Source organism: Polypterus senegalus, chromosome 10, assembly GCF_016835505.1.
Source record: "Polypterus senegalus isolate Bchr_013 chromosome 10, ASM1683550v1, whole genome shotgun sequence".
Lineage (NCBI taxonomy): Eukaryota > Metazoa > Chordata > Cladistia > Polypteriformes > Polypteridae > Polypterus > Polypterus senegalus.
This window is the reverse complement of record NC_053163.1, coordinates 126,158,203-126,183,305: the sequence shown is the minus strand read 5'-3', so window position 1 is coordinate 126,183,305 and position 25,103 is coordinate 126,158,203. Positions and strand designations below refer to the sequence as shown.

At 41.2% G+C, this 25,103-nt stretch overlaps 1 protein-coding gene across 3 annotated transcripts in view; it reads right to left on the bottom strand.

Moving 5' to 3' along the window:
* Positions 1-25,103, bottom strand: part of alg13 (ALG13 UDP-N-acetylglucosaminyltransferase subunit) — a 137,759-nt gene that overhangs the window by 16,019 nt on the left and 96,637 nt on the right. For 2 of the 3 annotated variants that reach the window (XM_039766547.1, XM_039766549.1), the window contains exons 13-17: positions 23,026-23,263; positions 12,918-13,004; positions 12,387-12,543; positions 10,218-10,350; positions 3,505-3,534 (exon numbers count right to left, since the gene is read on the bottom strand). In XM_039766547.1, the coding sequence (XP_039622481.1) occupies positions 3,505-3,534; positions 10,218-10,350; positions 12,387-12,543; positions 12,918-13,004; positions 23,026-23,263 (645 nt within the window). The remainder of the gene's footprint in view (positions 1-3,504; positions 3,535-10,217; positions 10,351-12,386; positions 12,544-12,917; positions 13,005-23,025; positions 23,264-25,103) is intronic. The other variant, XM_039766548.1, reaches the window with a different exon arrangement.

Genomic DNA, 25,103 nt, shown 5'->3' with positions numbered 1-25,103 from the left:
TCCCCCTGTGGTCTGCGCCGCTCTACGCCCGCTGTTCCCCAGCGAAGTCACTGTAGGCCTCGGCGTGGAGCACTCCCGCGGAGCGGCCCGTTCCAGGCGGGCAGGTCCCCGTCGACGTCGGCCTCAGCGCTCGTCGGGGCTTCGGGCCTGTAAAATAAAGGAAAAGAGGGCCAGAAGCACAGCCAGGACACTCATCCCGCGCGCCGTCGGTCTCCGTATCGACCGTGCTCCTGCCCCCTCCGACAGCCCCTGACTTGCCTGCTGAAGTCCTCCGTCGCAGGTTCCATGCCCGTCCGCCTGTTGTCCGCGGCACCGCTCTCGCAGGCGGCTCGCCCAGCCGCCCAGGGGATCTCCTCTGCCCGCACAGAGGACGGCCCTTCTCCGGACGCGCGCACCCAGCGCCGCGCCCTCTCCTATCGGAGGAACCGGCATTCACCCTTCGGTTCCTCCTTCTTTTCTTGGACGCTGACGGTCTGGGTCTGAGCACAGCAAAGCTCAAATCCAGCCCCGTCTGCGTCCAGGCAGAGCGACAGGAGACAGCTGCAGGCTTGAAGCGCAGGGCGCTAGGACCCAGGGCACTCAGCAGCCCCGATCCTACCAGCCCTTGTGTGTTCGAGCTCCTCGCCTCGCTAGCTGTCTGCACCGCCGCATCCGCTGTTGGGAGGTCGCCTACTCGGAGCCGGTCGTCCCGTAATCGGTCACGGCCATGTTCGGCGAACCCCCCCACTTGCTCTACGGGAACGGCAACACTCACCACTCCCGCCGTGTTCTGCCTGCCTCCGGTTCCAGCGCCGCGCCGATCCTCCGTCTCACTCGGTGTCTTTCTCGACGCGACCGCCATCTCCATCAGCTGCTCACACTGAGCGGCGAGAACACGTAGCAGCTCCTCTAAGGGCGGCTTGGCGGGCGAAGGACTCCTCCGACACGCCGAGCCGCTGGTGGAGAGAGAGACAGACGTCGGTGGGCTTCCCTGTTCATCAGCTCCACGCGACGCCTGCCTCCTCTGGGCCACTCCCTCTGGCCCAATCGGGTTCTTCTCTGACACGAGACTGGCATTCCTTGGGCCCGCCTCTATCCAATCATCGGCGGGCACACAAGACACACCGCCAATCCGTGCCTGTCAGCGGGCGGGACCTCCGCCCGCGCCATCTTGTCTCCCCTGTTCTGGCTGCGAAGGCGTGCCTCGCCGCACCGCAGCTGCGGCTTCGATTTCGCGGCCTCCTCAGCGGCCGCCGGCGCGCTGTCGACAGCCCGTGGCCCGGCGTGCTCCTGCCACAGGCGCGATCCGGTTCGTCCCTCCCTGCGGAGAACAAGGTACATCCAACCCCGCAGGGCAGGGTACTCACCTCCCGAATCCCGTCGTGCCGAGGCCCCTGCCTCGGTTTGGCCTTCAGCGAAGCAACGCGCCCGGCCTGGCTGTCCATCTCCACAGCGCGTCTTCGGAGCCCGCTGCGCTCCAGCGAGGCCCGCTCCTCCTCCGCACCCGGGGATGGCCTCTCTTCAGTCCGGCGGCGGTTTCCGGGGTAAAACGCTCCCGCGGGGCCGTGCACGGGCCGCTCCCGCGGCCAGTGTGTGGGGTCCGCTGCTGCGCCGGGCCGTTCACAAAATATTTATCGTTATGGGGCCCCCGTCTTGCACCAGACGGATGGCCCCACGTTGGGCGCCATTGTGACGGCTGGCCCCGGCACAGACAGACGGACAGCATACTTTGCTCCACACACTTTTATTTACACTAATATTATTTACAATACGTGCTCACGTGCACCCCCAGTGCCTCCTCGCACCGATTTCCCCAAGTCCAGGCCCACAGTCTCTTGTGCCTTCCTGGCCGCCTCCAGTCCTTCCTCTTGCTCAGTCCTTCCTCTTGCTCAGTCCACTTCCACCCGACTTCCACCAATGACTGGAGGGAGGCGGCCCCTTAAATAATGCCCCGGATGAGCCCCAGGTGCTTCCGCCATCTGTTCCTTGGCCCGCCCCAGCGTGGCGGAAGTGTCGGCTGCCTTCCTGGCAGCTCTCCGGGCGCCACACAAAGTCTTCCCCCCGGCACTTCCTGGTGTGGCGGAAGTGCCGGGCTCCCGGGATAATTAGGCACCGGGGCGCCGCCTGGCGGTGGCCACGGGTCCCTACAGGGCTGGGCTTCAAAGCCCTGTACCCGAGGCCCCTTGCCTAACCAGGACGGACGCCCCCACTCTGTCTGGAGGAGGCACTCGCCCTCCTCCGGTCCTCAAGCGTCCGGCCGGGCTCCTGCCCGACCGGCAACCGCACGGGATAAACCGGCATCGGGGCGCCGCCTGGCGGTGACCACGGGCCCCTACAGGGAAGGGCTTCCATGCCCTCAACCCGTGGCCCCAACAGAACCAGGACGGACGCCCCCTCGCGGTCTGGAGGAGGCACAAGCCCTCCTCACGTCCTCCTGGGCGTCCCGGCCGGGCTCCTGCCCCGGCCGGGGGCCACACCATCCACGGTTGAATTTACTGATATAGTTTGGAAATGCGAGATATACTTTGAATACATTGCTTGTATCATCTACAGATAAAGTCTCTGCAACAGGATCCTATACTTAATGAATGCAAGATAAAACATGGTCTAACTCCACACTAAACTGTACATCATACACAGTTTCTCTGAACTCAATGTCATAACCAGAGTACATTTTTTGTAGAGTTTAAGTATCAGAGATATCATAAGGCATTGGCTTTACAGTGCCAAATGTGCTGGGAAAAGTCCCATGCTCAGAACACATTGGAATAAAATGTTTGCTTACTTATCAGTTTTAGATTTACATCTAATACTTTACCAGCTGTTTGGGATATCAACTAATGAGACATTTTTGATTAATCAACAATTTAGTGTTACAACTTACTCTACACTGCTACCATGCCATTTTAACCTTGACCAGCTCACAGAATAAGAAAACGATTCCATATTTTGCTTAAATTATGTGAAACAATTCTTTTATTTATAACATGCTGAACTACTGCAAACATTTTGCATATTTCAATATTTTAATCATGATTTTAATTTTGCTCATTTGATGGGAAAGGTACAAAGATACAGTATAGTACTGTATGTTTTACTGATCTGTAATTTAGTAAGTGAGGTGAAATCCTTAAAAATCCAAGCAAATCATTGATCACTTGTTCATCTTCACATTTAACAAAAGGAAAGCTATTGGAGCATCATTCAATAAAATGTGATATCTTAACGTTAAAATACCTTTGGGATGAAGGGTTATAAAAATATATAGAGAATGCAAGCTTTGGCACTCATTTGTACATAAAATCTACAGTACCATGGAGATTAAAAAAATGACTAGGTGCTTCAGTTCATAGTGTTTAAGGATTGCACAGATTTATAGATTTTCATTCTTTACACATAAATGTGAAACAACAAGTTAAAAGGGCTAGTAAAAGTAATAGGGTTTCAGTCCAGATTTATATTTATACCAGATGAAAGCAATGCATCAAAACTGTAATATTTTATATAAAATAACTGAATACAAACCTGCATAAATGTAGTCTTCAGAAAATTCTCCTGAGAAAATAAGCACACATTTATTCAGTTCCATTTATACTATAGTAAAACTTTTAAACAGTTTGGAAAAAAAAAAAAAAAAAAAAAGGTTTGAGAAAACCTAAACAAGGCTCAATTCAAAATCCTTAAAAATGCACAGCGACCACAATTCGACACCTTATATGCAGAGTTAAGTTTACCTTTACATTTGGTAAATTCCATCATTCTCAATGACTATTATAGAATTACTAGTCTTACTAGTTGAATATTGCTGCCTTCTGACATTTAAGGATTTGTGACTCACTATAACCTATATTTATGAAAATGATGTTTCAAACTCATTTTAAATATGAGATTAGGATGAGGTGAAAAACTAAATATACTCTTGAGTTCGAAGAGTCTTTACTGAAATTTAAGATCAATTTTACAGAAATACATTTGGATAAGGAATACATTATTTCAGAAGAAATTTAATTCTAAGGCAGATTCAAAGATTAAAATATACTGATTGAATGCTAGAAGTAGCTTTGAGTACAGATTGTATACTACATATGCTGACATCATCCTCACTGGTGGACTGTAGTGAGACCTGGGTGCTTCGTGTTGCTTGTGTGTTAAACTAGACTACATTAATAGTTGCCACTATTTAAAGGTCCAGGCAGTACTTTTTACAGACCCCCCACGTGAGGAGTAAAGGGCATGTGTATCACAGTAGCGTGTCTGGGTGAAGTGACAATAGCTGTAGCAGCAGGTGTAGCATAGTTCTCCATGATAGTAAGTATCTAAATGGCTTTGTATCTGTTAATAATAAACAAGTGTGTCTACCAGTAAAGTAGTAAGAGAATACTAGTTAAATCAGCAACACATCAAGCATTGGTGCTAGAAGGAATGCAAGGATAAAGGTAACATTTAAAGAGAGAAAGACATTTATTTAGCTATTGAACGGATCACTATATGGGGTTAGAAAAAAAGGAACCAGCGAAGTGTAAGAGAGTCTAGAGGAAATTGGTTGGTAATGGTAGTAAGTAGCACAAGTATCTTAAACAGTACATTTAGGGGACATATATACATTAAAACAAGTACTGCACTTAATTTTAACTCATATTTAATTTATATTTCAGAGTAGATTTTCTGGAGACTTTTTCTCTTCAGCTTAACTGGAGCGGATTTTTTTTCTGTCCTCATCAGCCAAATGACCTAATCATTGGACATATAACACAATTTATATAAAACTCATAAAACAATATAAAGCATTAAAAAACAATTTCTATTCAAGACTCTACTCCTCAATCATATCATATGCAAGTTTGCATTATTTATTGCATGTTATTTTTATCTAATTTTGATTTTTCTTTGCTTTTTAACTATTTTTATCATCTTCTAAAGCACTTTTCAGCTATATCCTTTATATGTTAAATAAGGTATAAAAAAATGTTTTACTAAAAGGGTTTAACTGCCATCCAAACAAATTGGAAAAATGTGTACATAGAAAGCATGGCCAGTGTGATGTTGGCCTTCACCTGCAGAAGATGCCAATTGACCCAGGATGTTGACATGGTGGTGGATACCTTACGTTGTAGTGAGGAATTGGCACATCTCTCCCAGGTATCCTTTAGGGAGAAAGTGTTCACAGCAAAAAAAAAAAAAAAAAAGTGGTTTATGAGAAGACTTGGCACCAGAGAGGTAGAAATAGGTGGCTCATTGTTTGATGTAAGCATAAAGTAAGAGATGCAACTCTGGTCCAGCGCATCAATCCCTGAGCTCAAGATGTAACCCTGATAACGCTAAAGAGACACACAGAACTGAAAGGCAATTGTCTCTTAACACTAGAACAGTGGTTCCCAAACTCGGTCCGGGAGATTCCCGTGGCTGCAGGTTTTTGTTCCAACCAACTTCCGTTTTTCATTGGTCATTATTTCCTAGTTTCTGTGTTTTGGAGTCAATGCAGAAATTACAAACTTAGGTAGATTTTTATTAAAACGTAATAAGCAGTTATATGGGGAAAATGCAGGGTTTTTTAAGACATTAACTGTATTTTCAACCAAATTGTCACTTAATTTTCCAGGTGTTCTGGTTATTTGATTGATTATTTACTAATGACACTGAAGTAATTGCTGCTTTCATCAACCTGTGTGCCAGCTATGCTGGTTGTTAATTGTCACTATTAGCGTTAAACGAAGGAAGCAAACTACACAGGAAAAGGAGAAAATAGGAACAAAAGCATTTTATAGCTTTAGAAAAAAATAGAAATATTTCTAAATGTCAAAACCATACTGTTATGTGTTTTCTGAATGCAGTATAGAGTAAAAAAGTCCAGCTATTTAAATGAGATCAGTTGTTATTAATTATTATCATTGATTGAGAATCTGGTCGGAAGAAGAACTTGCAGCCACAGGGGGACCCCAGGACCGAGTTTGGGAACCACTGCACTAGAATTAACAGAGCCTACGAAAAAACACGTAAACCCGGCCCACCTTAAATCCCTTCACACCTCTCTGTCAGCGTCTTTTGTCTTGTAAATGTGTCGACAAGCCCAAGCAGCCTGCAATACCACCCCCACCGCCGCAGAATGGGCAAGAAGTTATCCCAGCTCAAGCCATGATTATCTGGGAGTGAGCTACCTAGAGTTGCATAGGGAAAATAATTTCACGTGTGTTCCGTGTCTACAACAATCAATGTAAACACATTGTTTAAACAGAAACTTTTTCATGTTTTAGTAGGAAATGACAAAAATGTAGACATAATTGACAGCTTTTAACACAGCATGTTAATATTCAGGATAGGAATTGTGGGATACACGTCTGAGCCATTAGGATATAGTGACCATAATATTATAAATTTCATTACATTTTGACAGAGCACATTCCCCCAAAATGAAAATCTTAAACTTCATTTTAGTAGGTGAGTAGGTTTGAGCAGTTGTAACAATGCAAAGAAACAAACTGGGATAGTCTTTAATTATAGAAATAGTTGAGATGTGGGGCTAGTTTAAAAAGTGTTTTGTATATAGTGCAGGAGAAGTTTAGCTCAAAATTTAGAAACAGTAGGGAATTAAAGAAAACTACCTAGTAGAAATTATAAAAACTGTATAAGGCTTGTAGGACTAACTCCATCACTACCAGTTAACGGTTAAAAATGCCCCACAGGTAAATTTCAAACAATTACTAAGGAAACTAACATGCCTGAAACCAAATAGAGATCATCATGTTTCATTATTATACTGTAATTTTGTAACAAAACAAGAGAAGATGATCAGAGTGGCTCTAAAAATTTTATTTTCAGATGGTTTTGATTAGGTACCAGTCAAACAAAAAGTATTAATTCATGGTGCCTTGTATATGTGGTTACAAATTTTTTTCTAAACACTGAAAACGGTTATGATGAAAGGAACCTTTTCGAAATTAGGTGATGTTAAGTTTTCTCCCTCATGGATCAATGCTAGGACCACGGTTTTTAAAATTTAAAAATTGAAAAAAGAATATAAACAAGCAGCTGGTCAAGTTTGCAGACTATGCTAAACTAGGTGGAAGGGCAGATAATGTAGAACTAGCTAAATCATTACAGGGGAACCTGGAGAACTTACAGGCTTAGTCACATGTGAGGAGGAGGAGTTTGGGAGGATGCACTGATTACATGTGAGGAAGATATTTAAGCAAATGTAAATTACTACATTTAGGAGATTAAAAAAAATGGTAATGCTGAAAATAATGGGAGGTCTTGAAAGTACAGTTTAGAAGGACAACCCAGGAGTTATAATGGACTCAATGCTGTATAAATCCAGCCAGTGCATAGAAGCGATCAAGAAAGTCAACAGGATATTATATAGCATGATTTGTAGCAAACAAATCAAGGGAGGTTATGCATAAGATGTATAAACGTACTAGAGAAGCCTCACCTGAAGTAATGTGTACAGCTTTAGTCTCCAAACTATACAAAATACACAGCTGCATTAGCTTATGTTCTGGACTTTCTCTAATTTCAAGACTATATGATACGAACTCTAAAGGAGTTCGATTTGTTTTTAGATTAAGTAAACAGATTAAGAGGTGAATTTAACTGTGCTATATGCACAAAGACAATAACGAGTCCTACATACACAATTTAAGTGTTTATAATTTAAATTGGATCAGCAGATTTTTGTTGTCACTAAAAAAAAAAAAATCCATGGGGATGCAGAGCAAATTTAACATTTTCTTCACACAAACTACAGACAACACAACCATAGATACATAGAATAAGTTATAATGTACAGTAATATTGTAAAGAGCTGGGGCCTCATGCAGAACGCTGTGCATAGAATTCACACTGTAACATGGCGTAAGCACAAAAGTGGAAATGTGCTTACGAAAAAAAAAATCCAGATGCATAAATCTGTGTGTTTGCCCACTTCCATGTTCTTCCGCTACATAAATCCCAGTCAGCGTGAAAAGTAATGCATGTGCACATGCCTGCTGTCCTCCCCAGTCTCCTCCCAGAATTATGCCTCTTTGAATATGCAAATCAATATAAATAGCCCTTAAGCTCAGCGTTCTGTGAAAAGGCAATGGCAAAAGCACGGGGGGAAAATATAAGTTTCGTGAATACCGAGTGGAGGCAAGGAAAAAACGTACTATTTGTTGGTTTAAACAATGGTATAAACAACAAAAGGAAGTTGATCGAGTGACAGAGTGTCAGAGAAACTCGAAAGCTCAAGTTCACAAAGTCGTACAGTGCCCGAAATAAAAAAGATATCAAAGTCGCCATGAAAAGCCAAGTCGTAGCCCACCGTCTGAGTGTCATATGAAAGCTTATTAGGGTAGAGAGAAAAAAAAAATTAAAAATAGACACACACTGAGGGGAAAGAAAAAAAAAATGTCAACTTTAATCTCGAAATTTCCACTTTAATCACGTAGTTTGTCATTAAAGTAGATCATCATAAACTTCATCTTAAAATCTTTTAATTTACTAGTTTCTCAAATCCCATCGTAAGCTAAAATAGCATGTTAAATGCTTTCTTTTGCATTTGATCTTCTATGTGCTCTGTGTGTGTGAATCACTACTTGCTTCCAGGCTCTCTCTTCATTCGACAGGACACAGAATCCATTACATTTGTGATATTACAGCTCTCTGAATAACTAAAATACTGAGATGTATACTTGATATCATTTTCATGATGATAGGAGTTAAAGCACGTTATTAAACATGGGAACACGGTGGTGCAGTGATTGTGCGCAACCTTCGATGAAATAATTTATTGCAGCAGTACTGTCTCTTTCAAATGTACTAACCCCCCAATTCCTGTCCTTCCTTTTCTTTCTCCAAATACCCAATCGCCACACAATCAGCACTGTAATAGACATTAAGCCATCTGTAAGCTTAGAACGCCAATTCTTCAAAACTTTTAAGGAACATTGAAATATCTTCATAGTACATGTTTAATTATTCTATCCTTCCAGTGTCACGCCAGTCCCAGCAAGCATACAGAGCGAGGCAGGAACAATCCGTGAACTAGCGCAGTGACACCATGTCCTCATATAATTATTAACAATATAGATTTAAATTAAGTTTTATCTGTATAATAAACATTTTGCTGCATTTCACCTTAATGATATCATCATCATATGTAAATATGCACTTTATAAAGTGGCTTTATAAAGTGGCCCAGATTGTGCAATATTATAACTGTAGTGCAAGTTTACAGTGAGGTGATTGTACTAATAAGTACAAACTGTTCTACAAGGAGCAGTTGATGGACTGATTGAATACGTTTATAGTACTTGGGATGAAACGGTTTCTGAACTGCAAGGTCTGTACAGGAAAGGTTTTGAAGAGTTTGCCATGCGAGAGCAGTTTCAATAGGCAGCATGTGCTTGATGCTGTATACCGATAATTCTCTTTCCAATCAGCTGCTCCGAGTAATGCAGTGAGAGTAACATGGAAAAAGTTGACCCACTGTGGCAACCTCTAACGGGAACAGCTAAAAGAAAAAGGTGCTGTGAGAGTAATTTAGAGTATTTAGAATAGTTTGTTCATTCCATGGACCATTATATTGTTACAGATTAATTACAATCAGATGCATTAAACAATATGCAGTTAATTTCAGAATATTTCTAAAGCCATGTCAGGGATGTGGATCTAAAAAAGAAAGGGTAACCACACGAACAGTAGCACTGCTTTGATGCTGGGTGCCGCCAATCTGCAAAACCGAGCGCAGAACTTGCGTACGCCAGGGTATGAGCTACTGTGGAAATGCATGTGGCTTTACGCCAAGTTTAGGCTTTATACATCGCGATTTAAACGTGGAACGGGCTTACGCAACATTTTTGTGCGTATGCACCGTTTATACATGAGGCCCCTGGACTTTAGGGACCTTCAAATTTTGATTTTGGTTCACATTGATTTCAAAAAAACAAACAAACAAAAAAACACTCACATTGGTGAACAAAATAAATAGCCTGTTATTGTCAAAATAGTTCTTAAGTACCTAGTGACATGGGTCACAAATACATAGAAATTTTACATTCTATAAATCCCAAAAAGGAAAGAAATTGGAAATTTTACATGTCCACATCACCTTCAAAAGGGTGATGACTAAAAAATGTTTTAAAAATAAACTAACAGGGTAACTAGGAGAGAATTATTTTATACAAGAGTTTTTGTGCAAAGATAACATGATTCTGAACACCTTTTAAAGAAAATAACACAGAAAGCACATGGTTTCTTACCATTATTACTTCTATCATCAATATCTTCCTCTGAAGATGTTACAGTTTGTTTGCTTGGATGAAGTGGGCTATGTCCTCTCCTAACCCAATATGTTGCCGGAGCAGGAACCACTGGTGACGAAACAGCTTGGCCCTTAAGCACAGCAAGAGAAATACAGAAATACCTGTTAACCACAAATCATGTCATGGAATTGAGAAAATGAGAGAACTTGAGACAGCAGGGTTAAATCTTCAGCACTACTAATTGAAAAGAAAAAACCTAAAACACACTAACAATGATAATTATTCCTTGTAATTACATTCACCACAAAATAATTTGGATGTGTACAATGTGCATTTGTGGTACTAAACTCAGTGAAATGTGATATAAATGTACTAACACAACACACGTATACACCATTAGTAACTGAACATTTTAAAGAGGAATGTTATTTGGAACACATGCATTTCATGTGTGTTCCGTTTCTACAATAATCTGTGTAAACACGGTTAAAAACGGAAACATTTTTCATATTTTAGTAATAAATGACAAAATGTAGGCATAGACTATATAATGTATGAAGCCTGAAGTCCAAAGATCAAATAAACACTTTCACAAAAGGTTCAAGGACAATACATTAGCTTCCATTGGTGCAGCGGTAAGATTTGCTGACTTGTAATCAAGAGTCCTCGGTTCGATCCCGACTGCCTCCTATATTTATCGTTTTCAATAGTGAGCTGGTGTTATTGTTATTATACAGTAAACACATACATTTGGTTTGTGTCTGTAACAGCCGCTGTATATGTATAGTACTTCTCATCTGCAAGCACACCCAACTACAAATTTGAGTCCTCCAGGTCCTTCCAATAGATATGCCATCTGATTGAGCCAATTCACCACCAAGTGGTGATTAGTTGACACTTCAGCACCAGTCTTGACCTAAATGCCCAGAACATGCAGTTTCAAAACAGACAACTATCGAGTCCATTACTAAACTTTGGCCCAAGGAACTCTGCGCAATAGACACAGTATTCAACCATATTCAAAATCCTTAACATTCATGACATGCATTCCTTGCTTGTATTTACAGAACACAGATGAATCCTCCAGTACTCTCAGTATTTCCATCACTACTCACACTAGTGTTTATGTCTAACAATATCCTTTTGAGCACTATGTCCAAGGTCTCTAAAAAAAAACAAAAAGCCAGTTATTCTGCACAGTTGTTCGGCGCATACATGTAAAACAGATACATGCATCTTGCCGCATCTTTAATAGACTAAGGTGACCATGTCATCCACTACAATAAACACCAGTGGTATGGTACCCCAAAAGTATTTGTACATCCATTCATGGACTCCGCGTGGGTTAACATCAGAGCTGGAGAAAGACTACCCTTCAAGAGGTTTGCTTCCAGAGCCATTGCTATTTACAAAGGGAAGTCTGAATACTGTATATCTAGCCCGCATTTTTCCAATCTCACTCATGAGTTCAGTACCCTCCACACGAATCATAATGCTCCATGACCTCAGAGCCACTTTCCTTTTAGCAGGCTAGCATTGTACCAGGCACTCATCTGTGCCTTGTAGGTGCTAAGAAATCTCTGGAGTGAGTCTGACAATGTGCATGTTTCTACAATATTAAATTTAATTTGACCTTGAGATTTAGAACTTTAAATAAAGAAGAGGGTAAGACAGAAAAAGGACAGCTCAGGCATTATTCACCAACTGGAAGGGTGTGGGGGAATTTTGGTAAATAGTGCTTTTTTGAAATGTGCCTGTTTCTCTGCAGTAAATATTTTAAAAGCAAAACTGGAAAAAACTCTTTGGTATTAAACAAATACACTTAAGCGATGACATTTTGTAACACTTGCCACAATGTTAAAAGGAAATCCTTATAGAATTGTCTGCAGAATTGTACCCCGTTATGTTAAGTGTTGCATCACAGAAAATTGACATGAACAAAATTGCTGAAAATAACTACATTTTTAAATGCATATTTAATCTTTTTTTTCCTTATTTAAAATTACCCTCTTAAATATCAAAATCTGCATAACATTCAGAAAAACCTACACAGCCTTTCATTCATACCAAGCATCTCAAATATCAGACACAGTATATTAGACTTGCCTCAGTTTGGTCTGTAGCTTAGTTTATGGGCTTACATGTTTAACAATTTGTGAAACTTACTGGCAGAGGAGGGAATGCAGTCTCATCACCTTCTTCTATCTCATAAAAAGTAATTGTTCCTTCCATTCCCTGAGACTCTTCCCCATTTTCAGGCACAAACGTAAACTGACATTCTTTATTAACGCAGTGCATTTGTCGTCGACTTCTGCTGTAAGAACTAAAAGGAGCAGAAAAATATATCACACACACAATATATAGAACCAAATTGTACTCTTTTAAAATCCAAGTTATTGCTTAGAGTACAAATGTTTTGTTCACATAAAAATTAGTCATTTATATTTTGTGCTTTATGATGATTAATATTTGATATATTTTTTTCCTCTACTAAAACATTCTCTATAACTTTGAATTTTCTTGTATGTCCTGATTTTCAACAATCACTATAAGCGCATACTTCCAACTTCACTCTCTCTATAAAACATACAAAAATAAAAAAAAATTACATGTTTAAAAAAGACAGGAAGAAGAATCACCTATTGCACCTATTACAAACAATTATAGCATTTATTGTGCAAATATCTGTAAACCTACCGTGTCCTATATGAGAAATTGTCAAAACTTTGATAGCATCGCTTTCCAGAATTATAGTAGGCAACATCAGGGCCAATCAAATGATGTCTGTTAAAGGGAGAATAACTTGTTACCTTAAAAAAAAAATAAGATGGATTTCATATGCTAAAAATTAGTAAACCTCTTACTGGAAGTGGTACTTTTAAAAGATCACTTCTGTACATATAAAAACAGAACAATAAATCTTTAAATGACATCATACTCACCTCTCTTAAAATCAGAATAAAGTAAAAACAGGTTTATACGCAGATCATGAAAGCATTAGAATACTGATGAAATGCAAACACTGTTTAAATTTGGATAATCCTGAGAACCGGTCACAGTGCTCTATGCCTACACTCAATGAAGAGGGCTATACAAAATAAAATTCAATTGATGAGAACAGGCCACTTGGCACAATCAGCTTAACAATCCTGTTCATCTAACATTTCCAAAAATAACATTGATTTGGGTTTTGAAGGTCCCCCTAGGTTTCTTGCACACTTTGTGGTAACTTATTCTGTGTCAGGGGTTTAAAGTTACCTCTTAATCTCTGTTTGATTAAAGTAAAAAAGGTTCAATTCCTTCAATATTTCTTCACAGCTCATACTTTGCAGTCCTGGAATCAGTCTAGTTGTGCTTTTCTGGACTTTTGCTAATGCTGCATTGTCCTTTTCATAGTATTGCAGCCAAAACCGTACACAGTACTTCAGACGAAACCTCACTAGTGAATTATATACTTTAATCATAACATGTCTTGGTTTGTATGGTACAATCATTCTATATAACTTAACATCGTGTCAGCCTTCTTAATGGCTTCTGTACACTGAGTGTACAGACAGTGATTATTTGAATACAAACCTCAGATCTTTTTCATAAAGCATATGTTCAGGTTTCCACTACCCACCTTGTATTCAGATTCTACAGTTTTACTGGTCGATTCTTATTTTGATCAGACCAATTACTCTTTTTATATAATATCTTCTAGTCTGTTAAGTGAAGCATTTTTCATATATTTTAATAAATATATACTCTGCTCTCCCATTTTATAAAGGAGGTGTAGAGTACTATGATCTCAATGCGGAAAAAAAAGTATTGATCCGTGTCTTAAGATTGCACACATAATGCAAAAACAATGTATGCCATTTCAGCAAGGAAAAAAGCAAAAAGCAAAATACTGTTGTGAGATTCAGCAATTTTCACAGACATTTTCACAGCATTTCTAAAGGGTCATCAAGTCATAGCATTTACTTCCCTTTGTGTTACAAGCATGTCAGTTACCCCTTCCTCCATTACCCTATAAGGAACTCTTGCAAAATAAATATTTGCTGCCTTATGAATGCATGAGGTAAACATTGAACAAGGCTCATCTTCAGTAGGGCAACGCCAATTGTATCTGCTGGGATTCTCCCTGGGATTGTATATATGATATAACTATTTCCAAATAGCCTAGGCTAATTACAATGCATGTAGTTGTAGTGAAGCTATAAAGGGTCAATTACAGTATGCATTTTAAAGCATTCTTGTTTATCGTGGTACTAGAGAATGGCATTGGACATGCAATATACTACTGTTTTTGCTCTCTTAGACAAAATTGAAAATGGTGATGTCCCTTGTATGTTTTATGATCCGATTTCTTTCTATATTTGTTCATTAACATTACAAATTATTCACATTAGCACTAAGAATAAGTAGTATTATAAAAAGGCATAATAAAACATAGAACCAAATTTAAGGAATGTCAGTGCAGTGCTGTGACAGTATGATTACCTGTTCAATGATTAGGCACAAATTAAGACTTGCCAAATTACTGTTCCTTATCTAACAAGGTTAAATAATGGAATTCTTAACAGGTACAAACAATCCATCCAATCTTGCTAGTAATGTCAAAACCCTTTTACTTACAAAATACAGGAAGAAATGAAAAAATATGTATAAATCCAAAATATGTATCAATCCAATGCTGAAAATGAATAACAAACTTGCTAAAAGAGAAACAGTACAAAAACAAAATTAAATCTATGAACCTGCACCTGAAGAAGCGAGAGAAACAAAGACATTTAAAATAAATATGGCCTCTGCGAAATGGCGTATGGTTTATGCTGGGTTTTGGAAGACCTCCTGTAAAGGGCTTTTGTAGCTCGTTAAACATGAAGACCAAACATTGTTATCCATCCATCCTCTTCCGCTTATCCGAGATTGGGTCGCGGGGGCCGCAGCTTAAGCAGAGATGCCCAGACTTCTCTCTCCCCGGCCACTTCTTCTAGCTCTTCCGGGGGAATCCCAAGGCGTTCCCAGGCCAGCTGGGAAACTTAGTCCCTCCAGTGTGCCCTGGGTGTTCCCCAGGGCCTCCTCCCAGTCAGACGTGCACGGAACACCTCACCAGGGAGGCATCCAGGAGGCATCCTGATCAGATGCCTGAGCCACCTCATCTGACTCCTCTCGATGCAGAGGAGTAGCGGCTCTACTCAGCTCCTCCCAGATGACCGAGCTTCTCACCCTATCTTAAAGGGAAAGCTAAGACACCCTGCAGTGGAAACTCCTTTCAGCCGCTTGTATTCGCAATCTCATTCTTTCGGTTACTACCCATAGCTTATGACCATAGGTGAGGGTAGGAACATAGACCGACTGGTAAATTGAGAGCTTTGCCTTATGGTTCAGCTCCTTTTTCACCATGACAGACCGATGCAGTGCCCGCATCACTGATCCGATCCGCCCGTCGATCTCACGCTCCATTCTTCCCTCACTAGTGACAAAGGGCAGCCCTGGCGGAGTCCAACTCTCACTGGAAACGGGTTCGACTTACTGCCAGCAATGCAGTAAGTTGCAGTAAGAGTTTGCCTCCTCGAACCGCCACCTTATCGTGGTGGAGGGGTTTGTGTGTCCCAATGATCCTAGGAGCTCCGTTTTCCGGGGCTTTATGCCTCTGATAGGGTCACCCAAGGCAAACTGGTCCTAGGTGAGGGATGAGACAAAGAGTGGTTCAAGAAAACCTCCTATGAAGAATAAAAAATTTGGACGCCCGTTTTCCCTCACCCGGCCATGGATCACCGGGCCCCCCTCTGGAGCCAGGCCTAGAGGTGGGGCTTGATGGCGAGCACCTGGTGGCCGGGCCTGTACCCATGGGGCTTGGCCGGGCATAGTCCTAAGAGGCAACGTGGGTCCCCCCTTCCCATGGGCTCACCACCTTTGTGAGGGGCCAAGGAGGTCGGGTGCAGTGCGAGTTGGGTGGTGGCCGAAGGCAGGGACCTTAGCGGTCCGATCCTCGGCTACAGAAGCTGGCTCTTGGGATGTGGAATGTTACCTTTCTGAAGAGTAAGGAACCTGAGCTAGTGCGTGAGGTCGAGGGGTTCTGGCTAGATATAGTCAGGCTCACCTCGACGTACAGCTTGGACTCTGGAACCAATCTCCTTGAGAGGGGCTGGACTCTCTACCACTCTGGAGTTGCCCCCGGCGAGAGGTGCCGAGTGGGTGTGGGCATACTTATTGCCCCCGGACTTGGAGCCTGTTCATTGGGGTTTATCCCCGGTGGATGAGAGGGTAGCCTCCCTCCGACTTCGGGTGGGGGTGATGAGTCCTAACTGCTTGTGCGTATGCGCCAAACAGCAGTTTGGAGCACCCACCCTTTTTGGAGTCCCTGGAGGGGGTGCTAGAGGGCATACCTTCTGGGGACTCCCTCGTATTGCTGGAAGACTTCAACGCTCACGTGGGCAATGACAGCGAAACCTGGAAGGGCGTGATTGGGAGGAATGGCCCCTCTGATCTGAACCCAAGTGGCATTTTGTTATTGGACTTCTGTGCTCGTCACAGACTGTCTATAACGAACACCATGTTCATGCATAGGGGTGTTCATATGTGCACTTCGCACCAGGACACCCTAGGCCTCAGTTCAATGATCGACATTATGGTCATGCCGTCGGACTTGCGGTCACATGTCTTGGACACTCGGGTGAAGAGAGGGGCGGAGCTGTCAACTGATCACCACCTGGTGGTGAGTAGGCTTTCGATGGTGAGGGAGGATTCCGGTCAGGCCTGGTAGGCCCAAATGTGTTGTGAGGGTCTACTGGGAACATCTGGCAGAGTCCCCTGTAAGTAGCAGCTTCAATTCCCACCTCCGGCGGAACATCAACCATGTCCCGAGGGAGGTGGGGGACATAGAGTCCGAATGGGCTATGTTCCGTGTCTCTATTGCTGAGGCGGCTGACTGGAGCGGTGGCCGGAAGGTGGTCAGTGCCTGTCGTGGCGGTAATCCCTGAACTATTGGTGGACACCGGCGGTGAGGGATGCCGTCAAGCTGAAGGAGGAGTCCTACAGGACCCTTTTGTCCTGTGGGACTCTGGTGGCAGCTAATAGGTACCAGCAGGTCAAGCAGAATGCAGCTTTTGTGGTTGTGGAGGCAAAAACTCGGACGAGGGAGGAGTTTGGGGAGGCCATGGAAAACTACTTTCGGACGGCTTCGAGGAGATTCTGGTCCACCATCTGGTGTCTCAGGAAGGAGAAGCAGTGCAGTGTCAATACTGTATATGGTGGGGATGGTGAGCTGCGGACCTTGACTCTGGACGTTGTGGCTGGAGTGCTTCGAAGACCTCCTCAATCCCACTAACATGCCTTCCAATGAGGAAGCAGAGCATGGGGACTCGGAGATGGGCTCCCCCATCACTGGGACTGAGGTGGTCAACACCTTGGACGGGGTTGGATGAGATACACCCGGAGTTCAAGGCTCTGGATGTTGTTGGACCGTCTTGGTTAACACATCTCTGCAACATCGCATGGCCATCAGGGACAGTGTCTCTGGATTGGCAGACTGGGGTGGTGGTCCCCCTCCTCAGCCTCCCTGGAAAAGTATATTCGGTGGTCCCGGAGAGAAGGACCCATTGGATAGTCGAACCTCAGATTCAGGAGGAACAGTGTGGTTTTCATCCTGGTTGCAGAACAGTGGACCAACTCTACCCTTTTAGCAGGGTCCTGGGTGCATGGGAGTTTGCCCAACCAGTCTACATGTGTTTTGTGGACTTGGAAAAGGCGTTTGACCATGTCCAACGGGGAATCCTGTGGGGGGTGCTCCGGGAGTATCGGGTACCGGACCCCCCGATAATGGCTGTTCATTCCTTGTACAACCAGTGTTAGAGCTTGGTCCACATTGTCGGCTGTAAGTCAAACCCAAAACTGTTAATACACAAAAATATAAAATAATTGGGTTAATAGACATAATTTTTGTGGAGACTGAGTGTAAGTCAAGATCTCTATTGTTTAAACTAACTAACTCTGCTCCCTTCGCTCGCTCACCCCCGTGTTTGGTTTACCAGATATACAATATAATACAAGAAGTGCCGCAATGGGCTTTAACAGACCCTGCCTCCTGACAGCCTTGACCCTCTAAGACGACCAGAAAAAACTCCCAAAAAAACCCATGTAGAGGGAAGGAAAAAAAAAAAAAATCGAAGAAACCTTGGTAAAGGCAGTTCAAAGAGAGGCCCATTTCCAGGTTGGTTGTGCATGCAGTGGGTGTCAAGGAGGGGGTCAATACAATACAATACATAGAACAGAATAAACCCTCAATACAGTATAAAAATAAAAATTCTAGAAGTAAGGAGTAGAATTTCACATGAGATATCACATCACATAATATGATTTGGATTTGTTTTAAGTCCTGGAGACCTCATTCATTAAGCTGCCTCCCCCATTTTGCCATTCCACATCCGAAATAGCACTAATCCGATGAAAGTACCCCTCTTTTCCACGATACCTGCGATCCTCCATCAAGGATGACTTTACCTTAGGCAGGTAATATACAATTTAAAGAGATTGTAATTTTGTTGGGAATTATCACATATGCATTATTTTCACTTTTACTTTAAAAACTTTTGTAAAAACAATACTTGTCCTTTATTTACGGCCCTGTGCGTGGTTACATCTCTTTCTTGCCAGATGTATAATGCTGCTTGTGTTGTGAAGGGGGGGGGTTTGGCTAAATGCACGCTAAGGATATGTCTTTGGATTATTTGCTGTCTTTTTGCAGTTTGCGAGCTGCTTCTTTTGCCTGTCGCATGTCGTCGTTTTAACAGCTGGGAGCACATGATGCTTGTCTGCAAAATGCAAGCCAACAACTGCTAGGTTTGATGTCTGTGAACTTCTTTTAAATGATGGCCCACTGCATGGTCTCGCGTGACCATGTAAAAACAATAGTTGTCCTTTATTTCCAATCCCGGGTGAGAATTACGAGAAGGGCAGCGCGACAATCTTTTTAAAGCCTGTACAGCCGCTGATCCTTTTGCTACTTCGTGTCTCTGCTGCTCGCGTTGTGATCGCTTCTCCGTGATCAGAAATATACACCTCATCAAATTGTGTTTTCTTTTAAATTAAACTTGTCGTTGCTTTAACTGTTGCGGGTCCACAGATTCTCATACTGTATGTTCCACGATTGTGTAAATCTATGTTTTGTGTATTGAATGATGCAAAGGTGAAAATACTTTTCTTCGCTCTTTTCCTTTCATTTCTGACCTCGCTTTGACCTGCTGTTTTTCAAGGACACCTGGTCCTGATTAATTTCCTATTTTTTGCGCTAATGCGATCTTTTATTTGTAGACATTTTATTTATAACATGTCCTTTATACACTTAATATGCACTGAGACACCTATATCGGTGTTGTGTGCCGCTTCCCGTTACACTACCGATTTTTTTTTTTGCCCATTCTCTTTCGTCTCGCAGGTTTTTAAAATGTCTTTCAAGAACTTCCGAGAAGATCACGAGAGAAAAGTTTGTCAATTTCATGTTATCAATTTGTTTTAGCAAAGAGTCCAGCAATACAGATCATTCAGTGAAGCACTGTATCTTGCCAAACATGCAAAAACATGTTAGGTGCACTTCTATCCAACAAGATCCATCAAGGCCTCATCAGGTCACCTTTAAAAAGGCTTTAGCTCATGGCTTAATGCCTTGAAGGTCACCAGAAGCAACTCAGAGTTTGAGTGGCATATTATTTGACGGTGTTGCCAGACACTATCAAAGCTAATTGTCACTGAATGACCTCACCAGAGCAGGACCAACAAATTAGACTCCATCAAGAACAGTGTAGTAACTGGCTGCACAGAGTCCTGGAATTACAATTAAAGTGAATGAGAAAGGGTCGCAAAAGGTTTGCAGAATGCCTGATGATGGGTCATCGCTCGCATGTCTGAAACTAAACCCCCCCAGACATTGTTTGACAGCAAATCCTTCAAGGGGCCTGACAATTCTCTGCAGGGGCTGATGTTCACAGGAATAATGATCGGCCACTGTTCTCAGGTGGTTATGGCCTGGGAAGACAAGCAATAGACAAAAATGGATTGTGAGAGAAGTTTAAGAACCACTGATCTAGGAGACTATTTTAGATCTGCCACCCATACTGCAGCTGAAACTGCTAATAGGCCTGATGCTTGAGATAATAAGACAGAATTTTTACCGTTGTACTTAGCAGAGATTACCAGTCAGAGACTCTCTCATCAAATCTGGCTTTCTTTATATTGAATTCAGCAAGCGTTGTGTTCTTGTATTCCCCATCTCCATGTAGGTTAAGGAAGTGTTTTTAGTTTTGCCGGTACTAGACTAGAATTGCTTAACTTGGCATTACAAATCATGCAGATAGGACGCGGACTCCCATCACTTTCTGTTATATATGTGAATCCATGTTGCACATATTCGTCCAACCACTTTCTTTTTTTGTTCGACATAGTTAGTACGGATTCAAATATTAAAGAAATCTCACGACATACTATCACGACAGTCACAAGTCGACTACTGAGTGCACCAAATTCCCTGCAGCACCGATTGGCCGAACAATGTAGCGTAATTACCTACAGCTAATGATGACCAAGCGAGGCGTGTCATACGAATCATATGAGTCGGGTGCATGTCTCGACCTCCTGACGCCGAACCCCTGAGACTGACTCACCGAACCCCTGAGGTTCGATCGCGCCCAGGTTAAGAACCACGGAGCTAGAAGGTATGGGTGAAATATACAGAGAAAGCTGATGTAAATTTATGTGCTTAAGTGTTTCATTACATAGACACAGGAGAAGTTTACTTTGATTTTTTCGTAAAATAAATTGATTGAAGGGCTTCTTTTTTTCCCCCCCAATTGTAACTGATGTTTAAGATATATTGAGGGCATCTGTATACAAGGAGAATGTTGGAATTTACTCAGACGAGCCAGAATGTCTCCTTACATCTTATACTGAAGATCATTAAGCACACAAGAAAAGCCACATGCTTTGACTTGAACTATATTCAAATCAAAATCTGATAACAATTACCGGTAGTTAGATTAAGGTTTTTTTAAGTTGGCTATCTATAAAGATCTAATTGTACCTATTGATATGCACTGTAATGACCAAGTACTTCAAAAAATGAAATAGCTGAAGAGGAGTCTATTTACTTAATAAGAAAAATGGATTTCATCTGCAGAAAAATTACAGCAAGCACCTGCACATTACCATAACAGTTATTCCTATTTATACCTGGGAAGAATTGTAGTCATTACATTGATGATTAGATCATCAATTACAAACTAGACTAACAAGCAGGGCTATGTAGTATTAGGACACTACTTAAGTGTCTCTTCAAATGCAAACAATCTATATGATTACATATTTAAGGAACCCATTTAAAATTTTATGTTTGGATGATCTTTAAACTTTGCAAATTATTAGGTATACACATTCCTCAAGTTCAGGCCATGCTTTCAAACATTTCATACTTACAGTAAATGTATTGATTTTACATTGTTGTTGATTGCATTATTATCTGATATTTGCAAGTTATAGCTCATCTTTGTATAGAAGGAAAAAGAGGCCCTACATTGTTTTTCCACAGTCCCTATTTGTGAACAGAAACAAAAAGTTCTTTGGAGATCAGAGCAACCTAATTATTGCAATTAAACAAAGAATTCTGGTTAACAAACATAACAGGAGTTTTGAGCATTTAAACTAGTGTTGATTTCACTCTGTACAGATTTTGCTTTCATGACATTTTCTCCACTTCCACCTCAAACCCCTAATGTTCTCAGCAGTCATGCTCACATAATGAGAGAATATAAAATGCAGTTTAAGTCATCAGTAGGGACCTTTTGTAATTTTGATTACATAAAAAAAACAACCTGCTCCAACTAAATTCAGGCAATATAACAATTTGAAGTACATAGTATATTTTGAGAACAAAATGTTCCACTAACAACAGAGAAGTAACTTGTTATGAAAGCATTGCTTTTATGTTTGTTGCACTGCTTTACAAGATCAGCTTTGAATAGTCCATGAATGCCACTGGCAGAAAATTTTTAGCTGAAAGAAACACAGACAAAAGGCGAAATAAAAAAATAAATAAATAAATAATATAAAAAGGATTTACAAACCATTACTGTTCAAAGCCTAACAAATCAATACACATACCTTTCATTCCTTGATTTTAGTTGGAGTACTAAGAAATACAACATGTGTTATCAAGCATTCACAGGGATGATTAAAACCTACAAGAATATATTAAATTGACAAACTAGCACCGATTCCTGTAGGGTCGTATCCACTAGGTTTAGAAGGAGAAATGTGGACAAGCTGGACTGGAATCCAATTTTTACGTCATACACTAAATAATGTGCCATTTAGGACACACACACACAATAGGACAGAAAATGGCAGTGGTTAGGTTTGCCCCTCAAAGATGGAGGAGACATTAGATTCATAAGACATTTAGAGTATGATGTTGAAGGACAAATAGTCAACCTCCACAAAGAAGGTGTGCTACGTTAATTATCAATTATAAATCCACTTGAGTGGTTTGAGTGTGCCCTGCAGTCAACTGGAACACAAGTACAGGTTGGTTCCTGCCTTGCACCTATTGCTGTCAGATAGGCTCTGGCCCCCCCGACACTGAATTCAGCAAAGAGAGTACAAATAATTAACAGTAATGAACGAAGGAAGTAAGCAAACAATGCGTGTTGGCCTAAATGTATGAGCAGAATAAATTTCATTAAGCTATGGAAAAAACAGTACAATGAACTCCTTTTAATATACTTTTGTTAACTGACGGACACTTGAAAGAGAAGCACAGTATACTAACCTTGACGGTCCATAACCTCTTCCTGAACGGTGACTGGAAGGATGGGATCGGTATTGTTCAGCCAAGGTAGAATTGCCAGATGGGCTATGGATCTGGGAAAACCTGGCAGAAGGAATACTGTGCTGTAGACGAGGAGGTAATCCAGACTGGCCCCTGGTGTATGCAACAGCCATAAACATTTCCTTTCCACGGGCTTTCTTATAAAATCTTTTTCTTCCTCTTATCTCGTGATCTACATCTAAAAGGCATTAAAAAAATGAAGGTCCAGAACATAAAAATAAATAAATGAAAACACTGATGTATTAATATACAATGTAATTGTTAATATATAAAAGGTGAAAATTAAGTTTGCTTTTTATTGTTAGATTTGCAAATTCTTGCAAAATTACTTTTAACAAGTCTCAATAACCATGCTGCCTAAACCATTACTTTTCTAACAATCTTTATAGAGTATAAGGGGGTAAAAGAGCTCCTTTGTTTAGTTTTTTTTAAAAAAAATTAATGCTCCCCAACGCCTCTTCGTTTAAGACATCATATGTAAAATCAGTATCAATGAGACAGAGACATCACACATTCATTGAGGTAGTTAAACCTGCATTGGGGACCCTGAAGAAACTCTTCACTGGGGAAATTTTAAATAGCTAGAATAGAAAAACAGAATTATGACCACTCTCATTTGCATTAATGAGAACATATTAGCATTTAACAATTCGAGATCACTGATTTAGAAGTTTTTTGGGACAGGATCAAAAGCAGAACAATACTTTTAGGGTACCAGAGATATATTCAGGAAAAAATGCTCTGTTAATCAAAAAATGGAGCAGTGGGATTAACAAAACTGTCTCAAACTATTCTGTGAGTCAGGGTGGAAGCAAGTGATACTAATGAAGAGAACAAGCTTACAATTCAATATAATTCTTCGACTCTGAAATCTAAATAACCATCCTTTCACCATCAAATGTCAGCCTTTGCTTTTGAATAAGGCCTTTACAAGAAAACATTTTTGAATAGTGAAGTTCAATCTGTCAGCCCTAGTATACTGTATATGCAGTATCAAACATGCAATTTTCTGTTTTACCACAGCTGTGTTGGATCAGTACTAATATTTTGACTTCAGTATCTATACCAGCTTCCAGACCTCAGCAGTGGCACCAAAACAGTTCTGAAGCAAACAACAGATAACTCCAAAACCTGTCTTACTCTAGCCTCCCTGGTGCACCGTGTCATCATGCTGCACTACGCACCACTTCCCTCTTGATAGCCGTGAGGTTCTGATCATGAAGAATGTAGGTTTGTTTTATGAAGTGTACAAAATAGATGTTATTACACAAATGTGATGTGTAGAGGAAAGGGGAAGGGGGTGATTGAGAGAAAAGCATCTGACATTAACTTTCAGTACTGGAAGTACTAAAGTGCTGGTACTATACCACTTTAAAATTTGTGCTTTTCTGGTGTTTATTCAGTACCAGCATACCACAGACATGTTGCTAAATCTGCTGAATTTTCCAAGCATTTAAGATTAGGTTTAGGTTGAAGTCAATCCATAAAGCTGTCTCAAACTATAAGAGCAGCACCGAAATACAGCAGGGTTTTCCTTTATGGTTTTAATGAAATCAAAATATTTTTATGCAGTGCTTATTCTACAGCAGAACTGTTAAATTCATTTTACAAATCACAACACTCTCAAATTAAACTAATGTGAACCTGAAGAAGTCACTTAAAGGCAATGTGCATTTGGTAGTAGGATAAATCACCTGCTGAACAAATAGAGTTTATGGCTTTTGTTTTCATTTGAGCATTCTTTTCTTAAAATATGCATTTCAAAACTTTTAGGACTGTGACAATTTCTCATATTAGTTCATATACAGTTTACAATGCTTCATTATATTCTAACACTATGACCAATAATTAAAGTTGTAGCCCTGTCACATATCTGTAAATGGTTACTTAATGTACACATGCATTTCTGTCAACCAATATACTGCGAATATATACTGCTCAAAAGAATTAAAGAAACACTTTTTAATCAGAGTATAGCATAAAGTCAATGAAAATTATGGGATATTAATCTGGTCAGT